This window comes from Aotus nancymaae, unplaced genomic scaffold (assembly GCF_030222135.1).
Source record: "Aotus nancymaae isolate 86718 unplaced genomic scaffold, 86718_ANA_hifiasm-v0.15.2.pri h1tg000040l, whole genome shotgun sequence".
In the NCBI taxonomy this organism is placed as follows: Eukaryota; Metazoa; Chordata; class Mammalia; order Primates; family Aotidae; genus Aotus; species Aotus nancymaae.
The window spans coordinates 46,316,088-46,330,824 of record NW_026988454.1 but is presented as its reverse complement, the minus strand read 5'-3'; the positions used below and the strand labels follow the sequence as shown (position 1 = coordinate 46,330,824).

Below are 14,737 nucleotides of genomic sequence, written 5' to 3'. Positions count from 1 at the left end.
ACACCATGGAATATTATGCAGCCAGTAAAAACGAGGAGTTCACATCCTTCGTAGGGACATGGATGAACCTGGAAAACATCATTCTCAGCAAACTGACACAAGAACACAAAATCAAACACCACATGTTCTCACTCATAGGTGGGTGTTGAACAAGGAGAACACATGGACACAGGGAGGGGAGCACTATACACGGGGGTCTGTTGGGGGAGGGGGGACAGCGGGTGGGTGGGGAGTTGGTGAGGGATAGCATGGGGAGAAATGCCAGATATAGGTGAAGGGGAGGGAGGAAGCAAATCATATTGCCACGTATGCACCTATGCAACAACCTTGCATGTTTTTCACATGTACCCCAAAACCTAAAATGCAATAAAAAAAATATATAAAAAAAAACAAAAAAAGAAAACCTTATATGAAAACTATTTAATACTATAATCTTCACTCCCAACTAAAACTTCCTAGCTCCTTTTTCTGCTGTGTATTTCCTCATTTATCATTATACCATTTAACTCCCTGAATATTTTACTTATTTTCTCTCTTCCCACTAGAAAGTAAACTCCAAGAGGGCAAGACTTTGTCTATCAGAGTGCCAGTACCTAATATAGTATAATTTATTGAATGATAAACACGTGAGTGTCTGGGACAGGGGGTAGTTGGGATTGATGTGAAGAGTTTAATATTCTGCAAGGAAAGAAAGTATGATGCTAGAAAAAAGGAAGGGGCAGGATAATGTAAGATCATGGGTACCATGGTAATAAGCTGAGACTTTATGCTGTGGTCAATAGTAAGAAATGGTAGAGGAATGAGTGGGTTGGATTTGAAAGATCACTCTGAGAGCAGTGATCTTTTTCAAAGAGCAGCTTTGAAAAAAAACCAGACTCCAAGTAAAGATACCAACTAAAAAGGTTATGATGACAACTTCTCTTGTTTCAGATATTAATGGAAAAGCTTTTTATTTTTTCCCCACTCAGTATGATGTTAGCTGTGAGTTTATCACACACGGTCTTTACTGTGTTAAGGTATGTTCCTTCTATACTCAATTTGTTGAGAGTTGTTTTTTTCTTTAATCATAGATAATGCTGAATTTTATCAAATGCTTTTTCAGTATCTATTGAAATGATTATATAGTTTTTGCCTGGATGATCTAAGCATGGCCAAAAGTAGTGTGAAGTCCTCTAGAATTGTATTGCAATTAATCTCTCGCATAAAGTATACTAATATTTGTTTTATGACTCTGAGTGCTCCAGTGTTAGGTGCATGTATATTTATTACTGTTATATCTTCTCACTAAATTGATCCCTTTATCATTATACAATGACCTTTTTGGTCTCTTTTTATAGTCTTCTATTTCATCTGATACAAGTACAGTTACTCCTTTTATGGCTGTAGTTGGCAAAAAATACCTTTTTCTATTATTTCACTTTCAATCTATGTGAGTCTTGATAAGTGCAGTGAGTTTCTTGTAGGAAGCACATAGTTAGGTCCTGTTTTGATATTCAGTGACTTTGTATCTTTCAATAGAAAAATTCAGTCTGTTTATATTCAATGTTATTATAAATAGTAGCCAGTTTATTATTTGTTTACTAATTATTGTGTGATTCCTCTCTTCCTTTATCCTTTCTTACTATCTTATTTTGCATTTATTTTTTCTACTGGTAATTTTTAGGGCCTCTATTACAGGTTTTTTGGTTTGTGTTTACCATGAGGCTTACAAAACCTTCCTATAGTTACAATGAGTTATCTAAAACAGATAATAACTTGATTGCAAAAACAAACAAAAACTATACACATTAATTCCTTTCTACCTCCATTTTGAATTTTGATGTCACAATTTATATTATTTATATTGCCTATCACTTAACAAATAGTTGTAGTTACTATTTTTAATAGTTTGTCTTTCAGTCTTCTTAGTAAAGATATAAGTGGTTTACATACCACAACCAAATAATCATGGTAGCATAATCATGTTAGCATCCTTTTCTTTCCATTTTAAGAACTCCCTTTAACACTTCTTGTATGTAGGTCTGACAGTATTAAATTCCCTCAACTTTTGTTTGTTTGGGAAAGTCTTTTATTCTCCCTCGTGTCTTAAGGATAGCTTTACTGGATATGATATTCTTGGTTTACATGTTCTTTTTTTTATTTTTTATTTTTTTTCCTAACACTTTTGAGTATATTGTCCTACTCCTTCTTGTCCTGTAAAGTATCTGCTGTCAGGCATATGGGAGCTCCTTAATATATTATTTGCTTACTTCCTCTTACTGTTTTCAGGATCCTCTCTTTGTCTTTTACTTTTGTGAGTTTGACTCTAATATATACTGGGGTATTCTTATTTGAATGGAATCTTAATTGTTGACCTTTGACCTTCCTGTATCTAGTCATTTGTACATTTTTCTGGATTTGGAGAGATTTCCGTTATTGTTTCCTGGAATAAACTTTCTAGCCCTTGTCTTTCTCAGTTCCCTCTTTAATTACAATAACTCAAATATTTGTTCTTTTAATGTTGTTATAGATCCTGTAAGCCTTCTTTATTCCTTTCCATTCTTTTTTCTCCTCAGACTATGTATTTTCAAATTGTCTTCAAGCTCACTGATTTTTTTTCTTCTGTTTAATCAATTCTGCTCTTGATGCTCTTTATTGCATTTTTCATTTATTGTATTTTTCAGCTCCAGGATTTCTGCTTAATTTTTAAGAATGATTTCAATCTCCCTATTAAATTTCTCTGATAAGTTTCTGAATTGATCTCAGTGTTTTCTTGAAGTATGTTGAACTTCCTTAAAACAACAATTTAGAAATCTTTGTGAGATCACACATATCCATCATTTTATAGTCTTTGGCATCTCATTTTGTCCATCTGGTCAGGTCATACTTCTATGAATGTTTTTAATACTTGAGGACATGCAATGATACCTACACATTGCGGAATTATGTATTTATTTCAGTATTTGCAGTCTAGCTTTATTTGTGCCTATCCTTCTAGAGGGCTTTCCAGGGAATCTAAGCAGACTCTCTGTAGAGTTCCCTGAGCCTATGACTACTGTACCTATCTAGAGAGCACTCTAAGCCCAGGCTTGCTGCATGTCTTGCAAGAAATGAGGTTGACACAGTGTTCCAGCCCAGAAAGGCATAGGGAAGATCTAAAGAGAGCACTGGGGCTATGCAGGAACTCTGGCCAGGAAGCAGAGTCCAGATGACTGTAAGCCCCAGATGGGTGTGTTTCCCAGCAGTTCTCTGTATAAGGAAGACTGGAGTTGAGATTTGGCCCCTCAGAATCTCCTGTGGGAAAGAGGCTGATAGGCTGTCTCATTGGCTCAGACAGGCATGTGTAAGCCAGTAGGTCTTTGCACAAGTTGGGGTAGTTCCTCAGTTGCAACAGGAGGGACCAGAGCTGATATTAGGACTCCTCAGGATCAACCATAAGATGCAGCCTCATGTGCCTATCATGCTGGCTCAGATGGGCACACATCTCCTAGGAGGTCTTTGCAATAATAAGACAGCTCTCCAACTGCTGTAGAAGAGACCAGACCTGATGCTAGGACCCTAGGGATCTGCCATGGGATAGAAGCTGGAAACACATGTCTCAGTTCAGAGGGGTACATGTCATCCAGTATGCCCCTGCACAGTTAAGACTGCTGCAGAAGAAGCCAGGGCTGAGACTGGCCCCTCTCTATCTGCTCTGGGACACAGGCTAGCATGCCTATTACACTGACCCAGACAAACGTATGTATCTTTTCTTAGACATACTGGGTTTGAGGGATTCTGTGGTTTATCCAGTTGATGTTTACTTATTAGGCAGCTGGAAATATAAGAACGAAGCCTATAGCAGATCTTTGAGTGAAAGATGTAAATTTTGAAATCATCAACATATGAGAGATAGGTAAAATAGTATAAGCAGAAAAGACCACTAGGGAATAATAGATAGAATCAGAAGAATAGAAGACATTGCTTAAGGCAAAACAACTTCTAGTGAATAGAGAGAGAAAAAAAAAGAGCTCAAGAAAGAATCCCAGAGTCACAAGGAAACCCAGACATTTGCAAAGAAAAGAGACTTAATGATATCTGGAATGTATACAGCACCAAGTAAGAGATTATTAGAAAGAGAAAACTGCATATCTATAATTTTATTACACATCTCCACTAATTATCTCTTTGTATACTGGATATTTTTCAAACTTCAAAATGTTTAAAATGTACCTGTATACTCCACTGAAGGGAAGTAGCATTCAGACTGGTTTTCAGTGAGATGAAGCACAAATTTTTCAAGTAATTCTACTAAGGCTGTAATAAACAAGAGAATAATTAGGATACTAAAGGTCAGGATAATATGTGACAATGCATTCTTAAATCACAAATCTAGTAGATAAAAGTCACCTGAACTTCTTCACAGATACACTCTAAGGGAGTTCAATTCAAATGCATACTGTTTTAGTATTCATAACACTGTTTCTGATGCAAATTAAACTTTAATAGCTTAGCTGAGAACCTATTCAATATAAAATTGAAAAGGAATCATCTGTTATCTTTAGATCCTCTAAGAATTATTTCAGAATTTGCTAAATGATTTCAAAACTGAAAGAAAAGTATCACTAATTATGCTACAATACCTTACCTTCATTCTTCATGCATAACAGAAAAAAAATATTAGTTGGCTCTAAGGCTAGGATCAACGCACAGCTCATTCAAAATCAGGACATACTATATGTTTTATATGCTTTGCAACTGATGGTGTCTATTCAAGGCAACCAATATCAAAAGAAGGCTTGCCCTATCTGGCTTGGAAGTGATAAAATGGTTATTCTCTACACTGGTTTGATAATGTCACTACGCTTGCATCTAATACCCCTGAAATGGACATAAGCAGGTACAATACTAATTATATTGTGCAATATAATTAGTATGCAACCCAGAGTTTGTTGTGGGTTTGAGGTTTTTTTTTGTTTTTTTGGGTTTTTTTTGCTGAAAAGAAATAAATTTATAGAGTCACTGTTATGATCTTACATAGCAAGTACACTTTACTCATTATGTAAAATTGTCCCTTAATTACATCCAGGATATTACCTCAAGCCTATATTCACTAAATGAACCCTATTTCACATACAAGTACATTTTAAGTATATAATTCTTGAAGAAAAATTAGTGTTCAGTGGGTGGAAAGTCCAAAATCAAAGAGCTGACAAGCTCTATCTCATAATATTATAGTGGCTTAGGACAAAAATGAAATAATTTTATTCATTGAACTCTATTCATACTATGATTTCAAAGTTAAATGAGTATTAGAAGTATAAGAATCCAATAGTTGAAGGTCAGAAAGGATATCAGTATTGAAAGCTATTTATGTTTATAGCTGCTTAGACTGGTACTATCTTCATGTATAGACACAAATTTTGCCATATTTATAAAAATCTTTCAAAGGTCTTTCTTCTATGAATTAACAAATAAAACAGCCCTCAGGGGAGAGCACTTAAATTATATGTGTATGAACTTCTTTCTTTATAAATCACTTAATACTGTCTCTTGAGATTATAAATTTTGCAGAAAGAACAACGTCTTGATGAAGTTCAGATATAATTGTTCTTAGTTTAATGATAATAATCTAAGATGCAAAATATACATTAGTAACAAAGTACAGAAAGACACTTTTATTACTCTAAACATTATGTAATTATTTTTACTTTAGCACAACCATGTTTGCTACACACTATGTATTTAAGTAAAGTGCTTGAGTTAATGGGAAAAGACACAGAATACTGCTAAGCAATTCTTTGAAACCTTTGCCTGAGGTTAGGTCAGAAATACAGAAAATTCATTATATCTGTGAGGGAACTACACACAACTTAATTTGAAATTTAAGAGTCACATGACTAACTGCATACAAAGCAAGTCACGCTATTTTCTGGCAAGTACTGACATTCAATATAATGTTATTAGATCAGCATATTAAAGGCTTACAGATAAACTAATTCTATATTGTATAGGTAAAGATGGCATTACTAAAGTACTCCAAGAAGGTTCTAGATTTCTACTGATGTCTATTTATTCATTTTGTCCGCAACCCTTCTGAACAGCAACATGTATTTTCAGATATTTTGAGGGACAGGCTATACTCATGTAACAATGCTAAAGATTGATCCATATATGGTAATTGAACATATGACTCTAATCTCATTAGTACATCTTTCTAACCAACTATAGGTGTAGCTGAACTACATAATTACTAGAATGGCTATTTCTCAGTATGACCAATAGCCTCACTGTCAACCACTGAAAATTCCATTAACGCAAGGAAATTAATTCATGTCACATAACAATCCTTAACTTTAAAACAATTAACTCTAGGCTGTTACTATCCAGAAAGTAAACTACAGAATATCGTTTCCTCTAAAGTGAATTTTTAAATTTTAAATGACAGCTCTAAAATTTCTATAGAGGGTTTTAAATTATGGACCTTCTCCCTTTAATCACATCTATTCCCCAGGATAGGAATATGACACAAATAGACTGTAAAACCAAAATTTATACTATTTATATACTAAGAAGGACATGTGGGTTTTCTGCTGAGGGAAAACTAAAGGCAGACTGTTCAAGGATACTTGGACGTTGATTCTGCTTTCGCCTTTGGTCTTGCCATCTGCTATGTCAGTATCCCTGAAAATTTGTTAGAATCCATACATACCCAAAGTGATAGTACTCAGAAGTTTTGCCTTTAGGAAGTGAGTAAGTCATGAGGACTCTGTCCTCTTGAAAAGAATGAGTGCCCTTATAAAAGAGGTTGAAGGGAGATGTCCTGCCCTCTATTTCACCACGTGAGGATGTAGTAAGAAGGCACCATCTTTCAAGTAGAGAGGAATTCTTTACAAGACATGAAATCTGCTGGTGCCTTGATCTTGGTGTTCCCTCCTTCCAGAAATACAAGTGATTATAAATTACCCAGCCTCAAGTATTTTCCTTTGGCAGCCTGAAGAGACTAAGATATAATCACAAGAATAACTGATTAAAAACTAGGACAGCTCCATGCTTTGAGTACCTATACAACCATTCTGTTTTTCACTTTCAGTACAGTATTCAATCAACTGCACTTTATTATAAAATAGTTTTGTGCTGATTTTGACTACCTATAGGCTAACTTAAGTATTCTGAGCACATTTAAGCTAGGCTAGGTTAAGCTATGACATTCAGTAAGTTAGGTGTGTTCAATGCATTTTCAACTTACGATGCGTTTATTGGGATGTAGCCTCATTGTAAGTTGAAGGGCATCTGTATAATATTGTATTGAGTGAATAAAATAGTATGGTTCATATTGACTGATCTTGATTAAATATAAAAAGTAAATATATGAAAGATTAAATTATAGTTAAGTTTTAGCTCTTTATTTTGCTTAATTATAATTTCTGATTTTAGTAAAATCAACATGTATTAGATAATTGTCCAGTTGCTAAATGATGACTACTTAAAGTAGTTGCAGAGAATATGAATGAGAAAGAAGAAATCAGAGACATACTTAGGAATAAATTCTGTAAGACCTGGTGACTAGGAGGATAGGAATCATTCAGGGGATAAAAGGAAGAAGTCAAGGAAAATTCAGTTTCTCCTTCCAATGATACTATTGGTAATGAGAAAGAGAAAGCAACAGGAAGAACATACTTCATTTTATATTCTCCATGGTATCTCGCACAGGAAAAACCTAAAAATTGGGAGCACTAAAATTTAAACAAAAGGGACAATAGGATTAAATTACCAGAGCAAAATAAAAAGAAACTTAAATTTAGACAAAGGTAAATTAGAAATCACAAAATCATGTTCCTTTTTTAAAAAGAGGACTCTTTTATCACGATTTTTGTATTGAGTAATTATGCAGAATCACCTGATGCTTATCGTTAGAGAGATTTTGCCCCAGCACTAGTTTCCATAAAAAAGAAGCCCTTAGGCTCTATTTTTAAGAGTATCACTTTGGGAGGCTGAGGCAGGTGGATCACCTGAGGTCAGGAGTTTGAGACCAGACTGAACAACATGGTGAAACCACATCTCTACAAAAAATATGAAAATTAATCAGGCATTGTGACATGTGCCTGTAATCCCAGTTACTTGGGAGGCTGAGGCAGGAGAATCACCTAAACTGAGGAGGTGGAGGTTGCAGTGAGCCAAGATCACACCACGGCACTCCAGCCTGGGCAACAGACCTAGACTCTGTCTCAAAAACAAAACAAAACAAAGTAATGAATAACTGAGGTTAAGACTTGTGGAAAGTGCCCCAAGATACCAAGATTCCAAAGAGAACACAATTTTAATGGCAATGTTCTACATGTTTGTTCTGTTTCAGAGGACTGAATAAGGATTAAACAGCTGATATATCTCTTTTGTCTTACTATGCTTGTTAGACAGAGATAAACTCAGAACATACATACACATTTAGTTATTGTGTAAGGTGAACATCATTCCAATCTGCTGCTTTCCTAATTCTTACTGGTATGTATAGCCCACTGATACAGTTTATATTAAATATTCTCTATTATTCAATCAATGGTAAATATATACTTAGAATAGATATTTTAAAAATATCAGGGGGATAAAACATAGTTTAACTGCTCAGTTTATGCTCAAACTTTGGAGAACAAGGTTTAGTTTCTTAGCCATAAATATATATCATTATTCTCTGAAAATATTTCTCCAACAACTAACAATATAAAAACTTTTCCCTATTTCCCATTTTAAATTTTAGAACAAATGACAAAAATATGAAAACTATAAAGCAGTGCTGATAAAGTGAACAATATTTTTAAGTTACAGTTTTCAGAAAATCTAGCTTAAACTGGCATTAGAGCTTTTTTCTTAGCACTTTTTACAATATTCAAAATAAATAATTTTAATTTTAAAAACGATTTCAGAAAACAAATGTACAAGTAGATAACTGAATACAAATAAACGTGTTTGCTAATTTAGAAAACATAGCTGTTCCCTTAAAGGAGTCAATAAATTTACTTGGAGGAATATGAAAGTGATTCAAAATAATAATGTTGATTAGAAAATCAATAAAATTTCTAAAAATATAGCAATATGTTACATACAGGTAAAAACTGGTAAAACCAAGCAAACTGCTACCTAAGGTAGAGGTAGTGTTATGGTTTTGCTCACCAAGACTGTTTAGACAGTTAAAAAAAAAAAAACAATGCTCACTAATGTCTCAGATTTTAATTTGTGTTCTCTCAGGATCCCAAGTTTCTCAGAAATCAGCAAACTTCTGGAATTAGCATTATGTTTCCTACATATGCCAATACTAATCTTTAGGAATCACAGATTCTATCAATACAATTTTCATACATTACAAAAACCCACTATGGAAACAATGTACTTACCCTCTCCACTGATTATATCAGGTTTCGCTTTCATCATTTTGCAAAATTGTCTTCGGCAGTTTTCTATCCATTCAGTTTGTTTATCAGATATTCTGAGGCATAATAAAAGCTTGCCAAGATCACTGTCTAATCAGAAAGATAACATTTTATGTTATTACAATAAGACATACTAGACACACTGAAAAATCATTAATGTTAACTATGTAAACAGTTAAAAGTTCCATATGGAATACATATGGCTTTCAAAGGAAACAGACATTCTTCTGTAATTACATCTTATACTATTAATTGTTACATTTATTAAAAGTTCATACCAGTGAATTATTGATTTACTAAAAATTCATAAAATGGATTGTGATTTGTAACCATCATTCGTGAATAGGCTTTTCCTTATATGAATATGGCTCACTACTAAGTATCTGTATGTTTGTTTGTCTGTTGGTTTAAATATATTTTCTTGTACTTTAGGTTCTGGGGTACATGATGGTTTCCAGATTCATCCATCTCCCTACAAAGGACAAGAACTCATTGTCTTTTATGGCTGCACAGTATTCCATGGTGTGTATGTGCCATATTTTCCTTGTCCAATCTATCATCGATGGGCATTTGGGTTGGTTCCAGGTCTTTGCTATTGTAAACAGTGCCGCAATGAACTTACATGTGCAAGTATCTTTATAATAGAATGATTTATAATCCTTTAGATATATACCCAGTAATGGGATTGCTGGGTCAAATGGAATTTCTATTTCTAAGCCCTTGAGGAAGCCCCACACTGTCTTCCACAATGGTTGAACTAATTTACACTCCCACCAATGGTGTAAAATGTTCCTATTTCTCCACATCCTCTCCAGCATCTGTTGTTTCCAGATTTTTTAATGATCACCATTCTAACTGGCGTGAGGTGGTATCTCAATGTGGTTTTGATTTGCATTTCTCTAATGACCAATGATGACGAGCATTTTTTTCTTATGTTTGCTGGCTTCAAATATGTCTTCTTTTGAAAAGTGCCTGTTCACGTCCTTTGCCCACTTTTGAATGGGTTTGTTTGTTTTTTTCTTGTAACTCTGTTTTAGTTCTTTGTAGATTCTGGATATTAGTCTTTTGTCAGATGGGTAGATAGCAAAAACTTTTTCCCATTCTCTTGGTTGCCAGTTCACTCTAATGATTGTTTCTTTTGCTGTGCAGAAGCTCTGGAGTTTTTCTTGTTTTTTTTTTTTTTTTGAGACAGAGTTTCGTTCTTGTTACCCAGGCTGGAGTGCAATGGCGCGATCTCGGCTCACCGCAACCTCTGCCTCCTGGGTTCAGGCAATTCTCCTGCCTCAGCCTCCTGAGTAGCTGGGATTATAGGCACGCACCACCATGCCCAGATAATTTTTGGTATTTTTAGTAGAGACGGGGTTTCACCATGTTAACCAGCATAGTCTCGATCTCTTGACCTCGTGATCCACCCACCTCGGCCTCCCAAAGTGCTGGGATTACAGGTGTGAGCCACCGCGCCCGGCCCGCTCTGGAGTTTAATTAGATCCCATTTTTCTATTTTGGCTTTTGCTGCCAATGCTTTTGGTGTTTTAGTCATGAAGTCCTTGCCTATGCCTACATCCTGAATGGTTTTGCCTAGGTTTTCTTCTAGCGTTTTTATGGTGTTAGGTCTTATGTTTAAGTCTTTAATCCATCTGGAGTTAATTTTTGTGTAAGGTGTCAGGAAAGGGTCCAGTTTCTGGTTCTTCACATGGCTAGCCAGTTTTCCCAACACCATTTATTAAACAGGAAATCCTTTCCCCATTGCTTGTTTTTATCATGTTTGTCAAAGATTAAGATTGACCTTTGTCAAGGTTGTAGATGTCTGGCATTGCCTCCGAGGCCTCTGTTCTGTTCTATTGGTCTATATCTCTGTTTTGGTACCATTGCCATGCTGTTTTGATTACTGTAGCCTTGTAGTATAGCTTGAAGTCAGGTAGTGTGATGCCTCCAGCTTTGTTCTTTTTGCTTAGAATTGACTTGGCTATAAGTATCTGTTTTCATTGACAGCGTAAACCTTAAAATTGCATTAAGTAGACTGACAGGATCACTATACTCATTCCTCATGTACTTTCACATACAATTTTATTCACTTCTTTAAAAGCAAAAAGAAAGCATAAGTGTAAAAAATCTTCAATCATTTAGTTATTCATCTTGGAAAAAACATGCTGATGAAGGGGTTAAATAGAGTCTTCTGGCATATTGATTATTTAAATTAAAGACAACTGAAAAACAACAAGTGCAAGATCATTTTGAACTTTTTGTTTCTTTAGAGCAGAAAATGAAATTCTCATGTGAAAGACATTCTCTATAGCAGAAGAAAAGACAACATATTTACCTTCAAGGATGAGAAGTTGAGACCAGAGAATACCTTGCAAATCTTATTAAAATAACTCTTAGCTTTTAAGCCTCCCCATATAATTTAGTTACATTTTCATAGTTTCTTATTCTTTGTTCAGCTCAGTATATATAAGTAACTGCTTCTTTGAGTCTTCATTTTTTCTCTATGAGAACTCTCATGCCACATAAAACTTGTATTATGTTTTTCTCTATTAATCTGTTTTCTATTTAATTCTTAGATCCTGCTGGGACCCAAAGAGGATGGAGGTAGAGGTTTTCTGCCCACAAACTGAAGACAATGAAAAGGGCTAAAGAAAGTATTTATAACTAAAATATAACTTTTCTTCTTTCTGAGTGAACACATGAATACATAGCAGAATCCATTTAATTAGCTTTAAATTAATTGCATTTAAATTAATTGCATTTAATTAGCTTTAAATTAATTGCATTAATGTAGCTTTAAAGGTACTTATACCCATGACATTTTACTTCTAAAAAATGAATAATATATTAAATGAACACTTAGATGTTATTAAAAAAAGATACACACATATATATTCTTATAGACATATATGTACACAAAAATTCAAAGGAGACAAAAGAGGCAAAGATGTTCTCTTATTTTCTAGAAAAAAAATGGGAGAATCAGTAGCCAAATGAATTCGTATCTTTTTCTTTACCACTTCTCTTGAAAGAGATTTTGGGGATCAAAAAGAACAATAATCTTTTGAAATTACAGGGTTAAACACCTAATTGTTTCTTCCTTAAATTATGGTCTGCGAACATTAAAACTACAAAATCATCCACCTAAGCTCTATTTTAGGTTGATTAACCCCACAAGGAAGATAAGTGGTCAACCTGATACTTGAGAGGGTTTCAGCTAACCATGTCTTCCTTTTTTCTTAAAATAAAGAAAATTATAATGAAGAAAGCAAGTCTTTATTCTTTCAGGTTTTAAAAATCAAATAAGCTTTCCAGCATAATACAACTATTTAAATTTAACTTTACAGCCCAACTTTTAAACAATTCCATTTATCAAATATGGAAGTCTTCCTATGTGGCTATAATAATCAAGACAATATCACTGCCCTCATGAAATGCACATATGATATAAATCATATGCATGTACATGTATGTATATACATATAAACAAACAGAGATAATAATATTGTAATCAAGACATATCATTCCTGCAATCTCAATGTTGTTTAGCCCTAAGAAAGCTGCTATGTATTGCTGCATGGTCCTCATGGTAATCATATATAAAATCATGGTTTATGTAAATATTTCCCTATTTGGCATTTAGGTCAGAAAAAGCCTTTTTATATCAAAGCTACACATATATTCTCTCATATAAACATATGATTACACAGATACATACACCAAACACATGCAGACTCATAAAAATACACACATAAACCAAAAAGGTGTTTTGCTGAAAGAATATGTAATTCTGATATTCAGTGTAAGGCCGGCTGCCTCACTGAAGAGCCAAACGGACACACTTATCTCTCTTCATGCTGGCTCCCCACCCACACTCCTATCAGGTCTCTCTATGCTAGCTCCCCACCCACACTCCTATCAGGTCTCTCTATGCTAGCTCCCCACATACTCCTATCAGGCCTCTCTATGCTGACTCCCCACACACACTCCTATCAGGCCTCTCTGTGCTGGCTCCCCACACCCGCTCCTATCTGGCCTCTCCATGCAGGCTCCACACGCCCACTCCTGCATTCCTCACTCAACCTTTTCAAAATTTAAAAAGCCCGCCAAAGATTTGTCCAACGGCAGTTTAACATTGACCTCCTCAGCCAGTCAGCCTACCAATGAAACTGTCTGCTCCTTGTTTCCCTAACAATCAATCAAACCTCCCCACCAATGAACCTGTCTGCTCTTTGTTTCCTTAGCCCCGCCTGACTGCCAATGGCTACTCACCCCATTGGCATCTCAACTCCCCCTGACCAATGAAACTGTCTGCTGTTTGTTTCCCTAACAATCAATCAAATCTCCTTACCAATGAAATTGTCTGCTCTTTGTTTCCCCAATGACCAATCAACTACTTCCACTTCTTATAAAACCCCATGCCCTGAGAAGCCCATTGTGAATTCTCTGGCCCCTTCCTGGACCACAGAACCTCGCCCGAGAGCTGAATAAATTGGATTCTCATTTTTTTCTCACTGGCCTAAGTTTCCTCATTTTGATTCAGCAATATACCTTACATTCAGTACTAATCTATTCTCTTTGAATACCAAAACTACTATGATACATTTCACAAACAGCCTCAGTCAGAAGCAATGACTAGAGAAAAGTTATCAAGCATTACATCAAAAGAGAAAATAATTCTTTTTAATAAAAACACTTAAAACTATAAACTCATGAAATTTCAACACAGGTAGTAATTTTATTGAAAATTATATTATTGCTAACAAAAAAGTTTTAATGTTAAATGTATCTTGACAGGAATTAAAGACTTAATTCAACATTATTAAAATTGAATTTTTATTGTTTTCATTTAAAGTATCTACATTACATTTTCCCAAGAATAAAAAACCTAGAGCCTAATAAGAAACACTAATGACACATGATCACAAAGACAATGCAGTTTTTTCATCTTTGTTTCCTCCTCTATTTTCTTCTACTCAAGTGTAACTCCACCTTTTACATCCTTTAAACAAAGGATGTTACCACCTCCTTCAAACAGAGGACATTCATATAGCCCTTTCATAGGGTATCTGTTATTTATAAATCTGTTTTCTTTTTACTCCTCCCTCCTCTTTCTCTCCTTTCTCTCTCCTTTCACACTTGCTACTCTGTTTTGCTTTCTCATCATCTCATTCTAAGGAAAAGAACACAAGGCATTATAATTGTAAACAGCACCAAGGCAGCAGATGTGGTATGTGCCTGAATCTACCAGTTGGTAGAGAGCCTGAAGGACCCAGTTTAGATAGCTGGAAATTAGATTTGAGGCAATCAAGAAATGCTGAGCTGGAAACAGTCTGACTAAAAGATTCTTTGAGAGAAAGCTTTGTATC

General features: G+C 34.9%; 1 protein-coding gene across 4 annotated transcripts in view; it reads right to left on the bottom strand.

Moving 5' to 3' along the window:
* TBC1D32 (TBC1 domain family member 32) overlaps positions 1–14,737 on the bottom strand; it is a 244,467-nt gene that overhangs the window by 47,158 nt on the left and 182,572 nt on the right. For all 4 annotated transcript variants that reach the window (XR_010336622.1, XM_021666838.2, XM_064360747.1 and 1 more), the window contains 2 exons: positions 9,348–9,473; positions 4,192–4,275 (listed from right to left, as the gene is read on the bottom strand). Coding sequence is in view for 3 of the 4 variants with exons in the window: in XM_021666838.2 (XP_021522513.2) it covers positions 4,192–4,275; positions 9,348–9,473 (210 nt within the window). In the remaining variant the exon portion in view is untranslated. The remainder of the gene's footprint in view (positions 1–4,191; positions 4,276–9,347; positions 9,474–14,737) is intronic.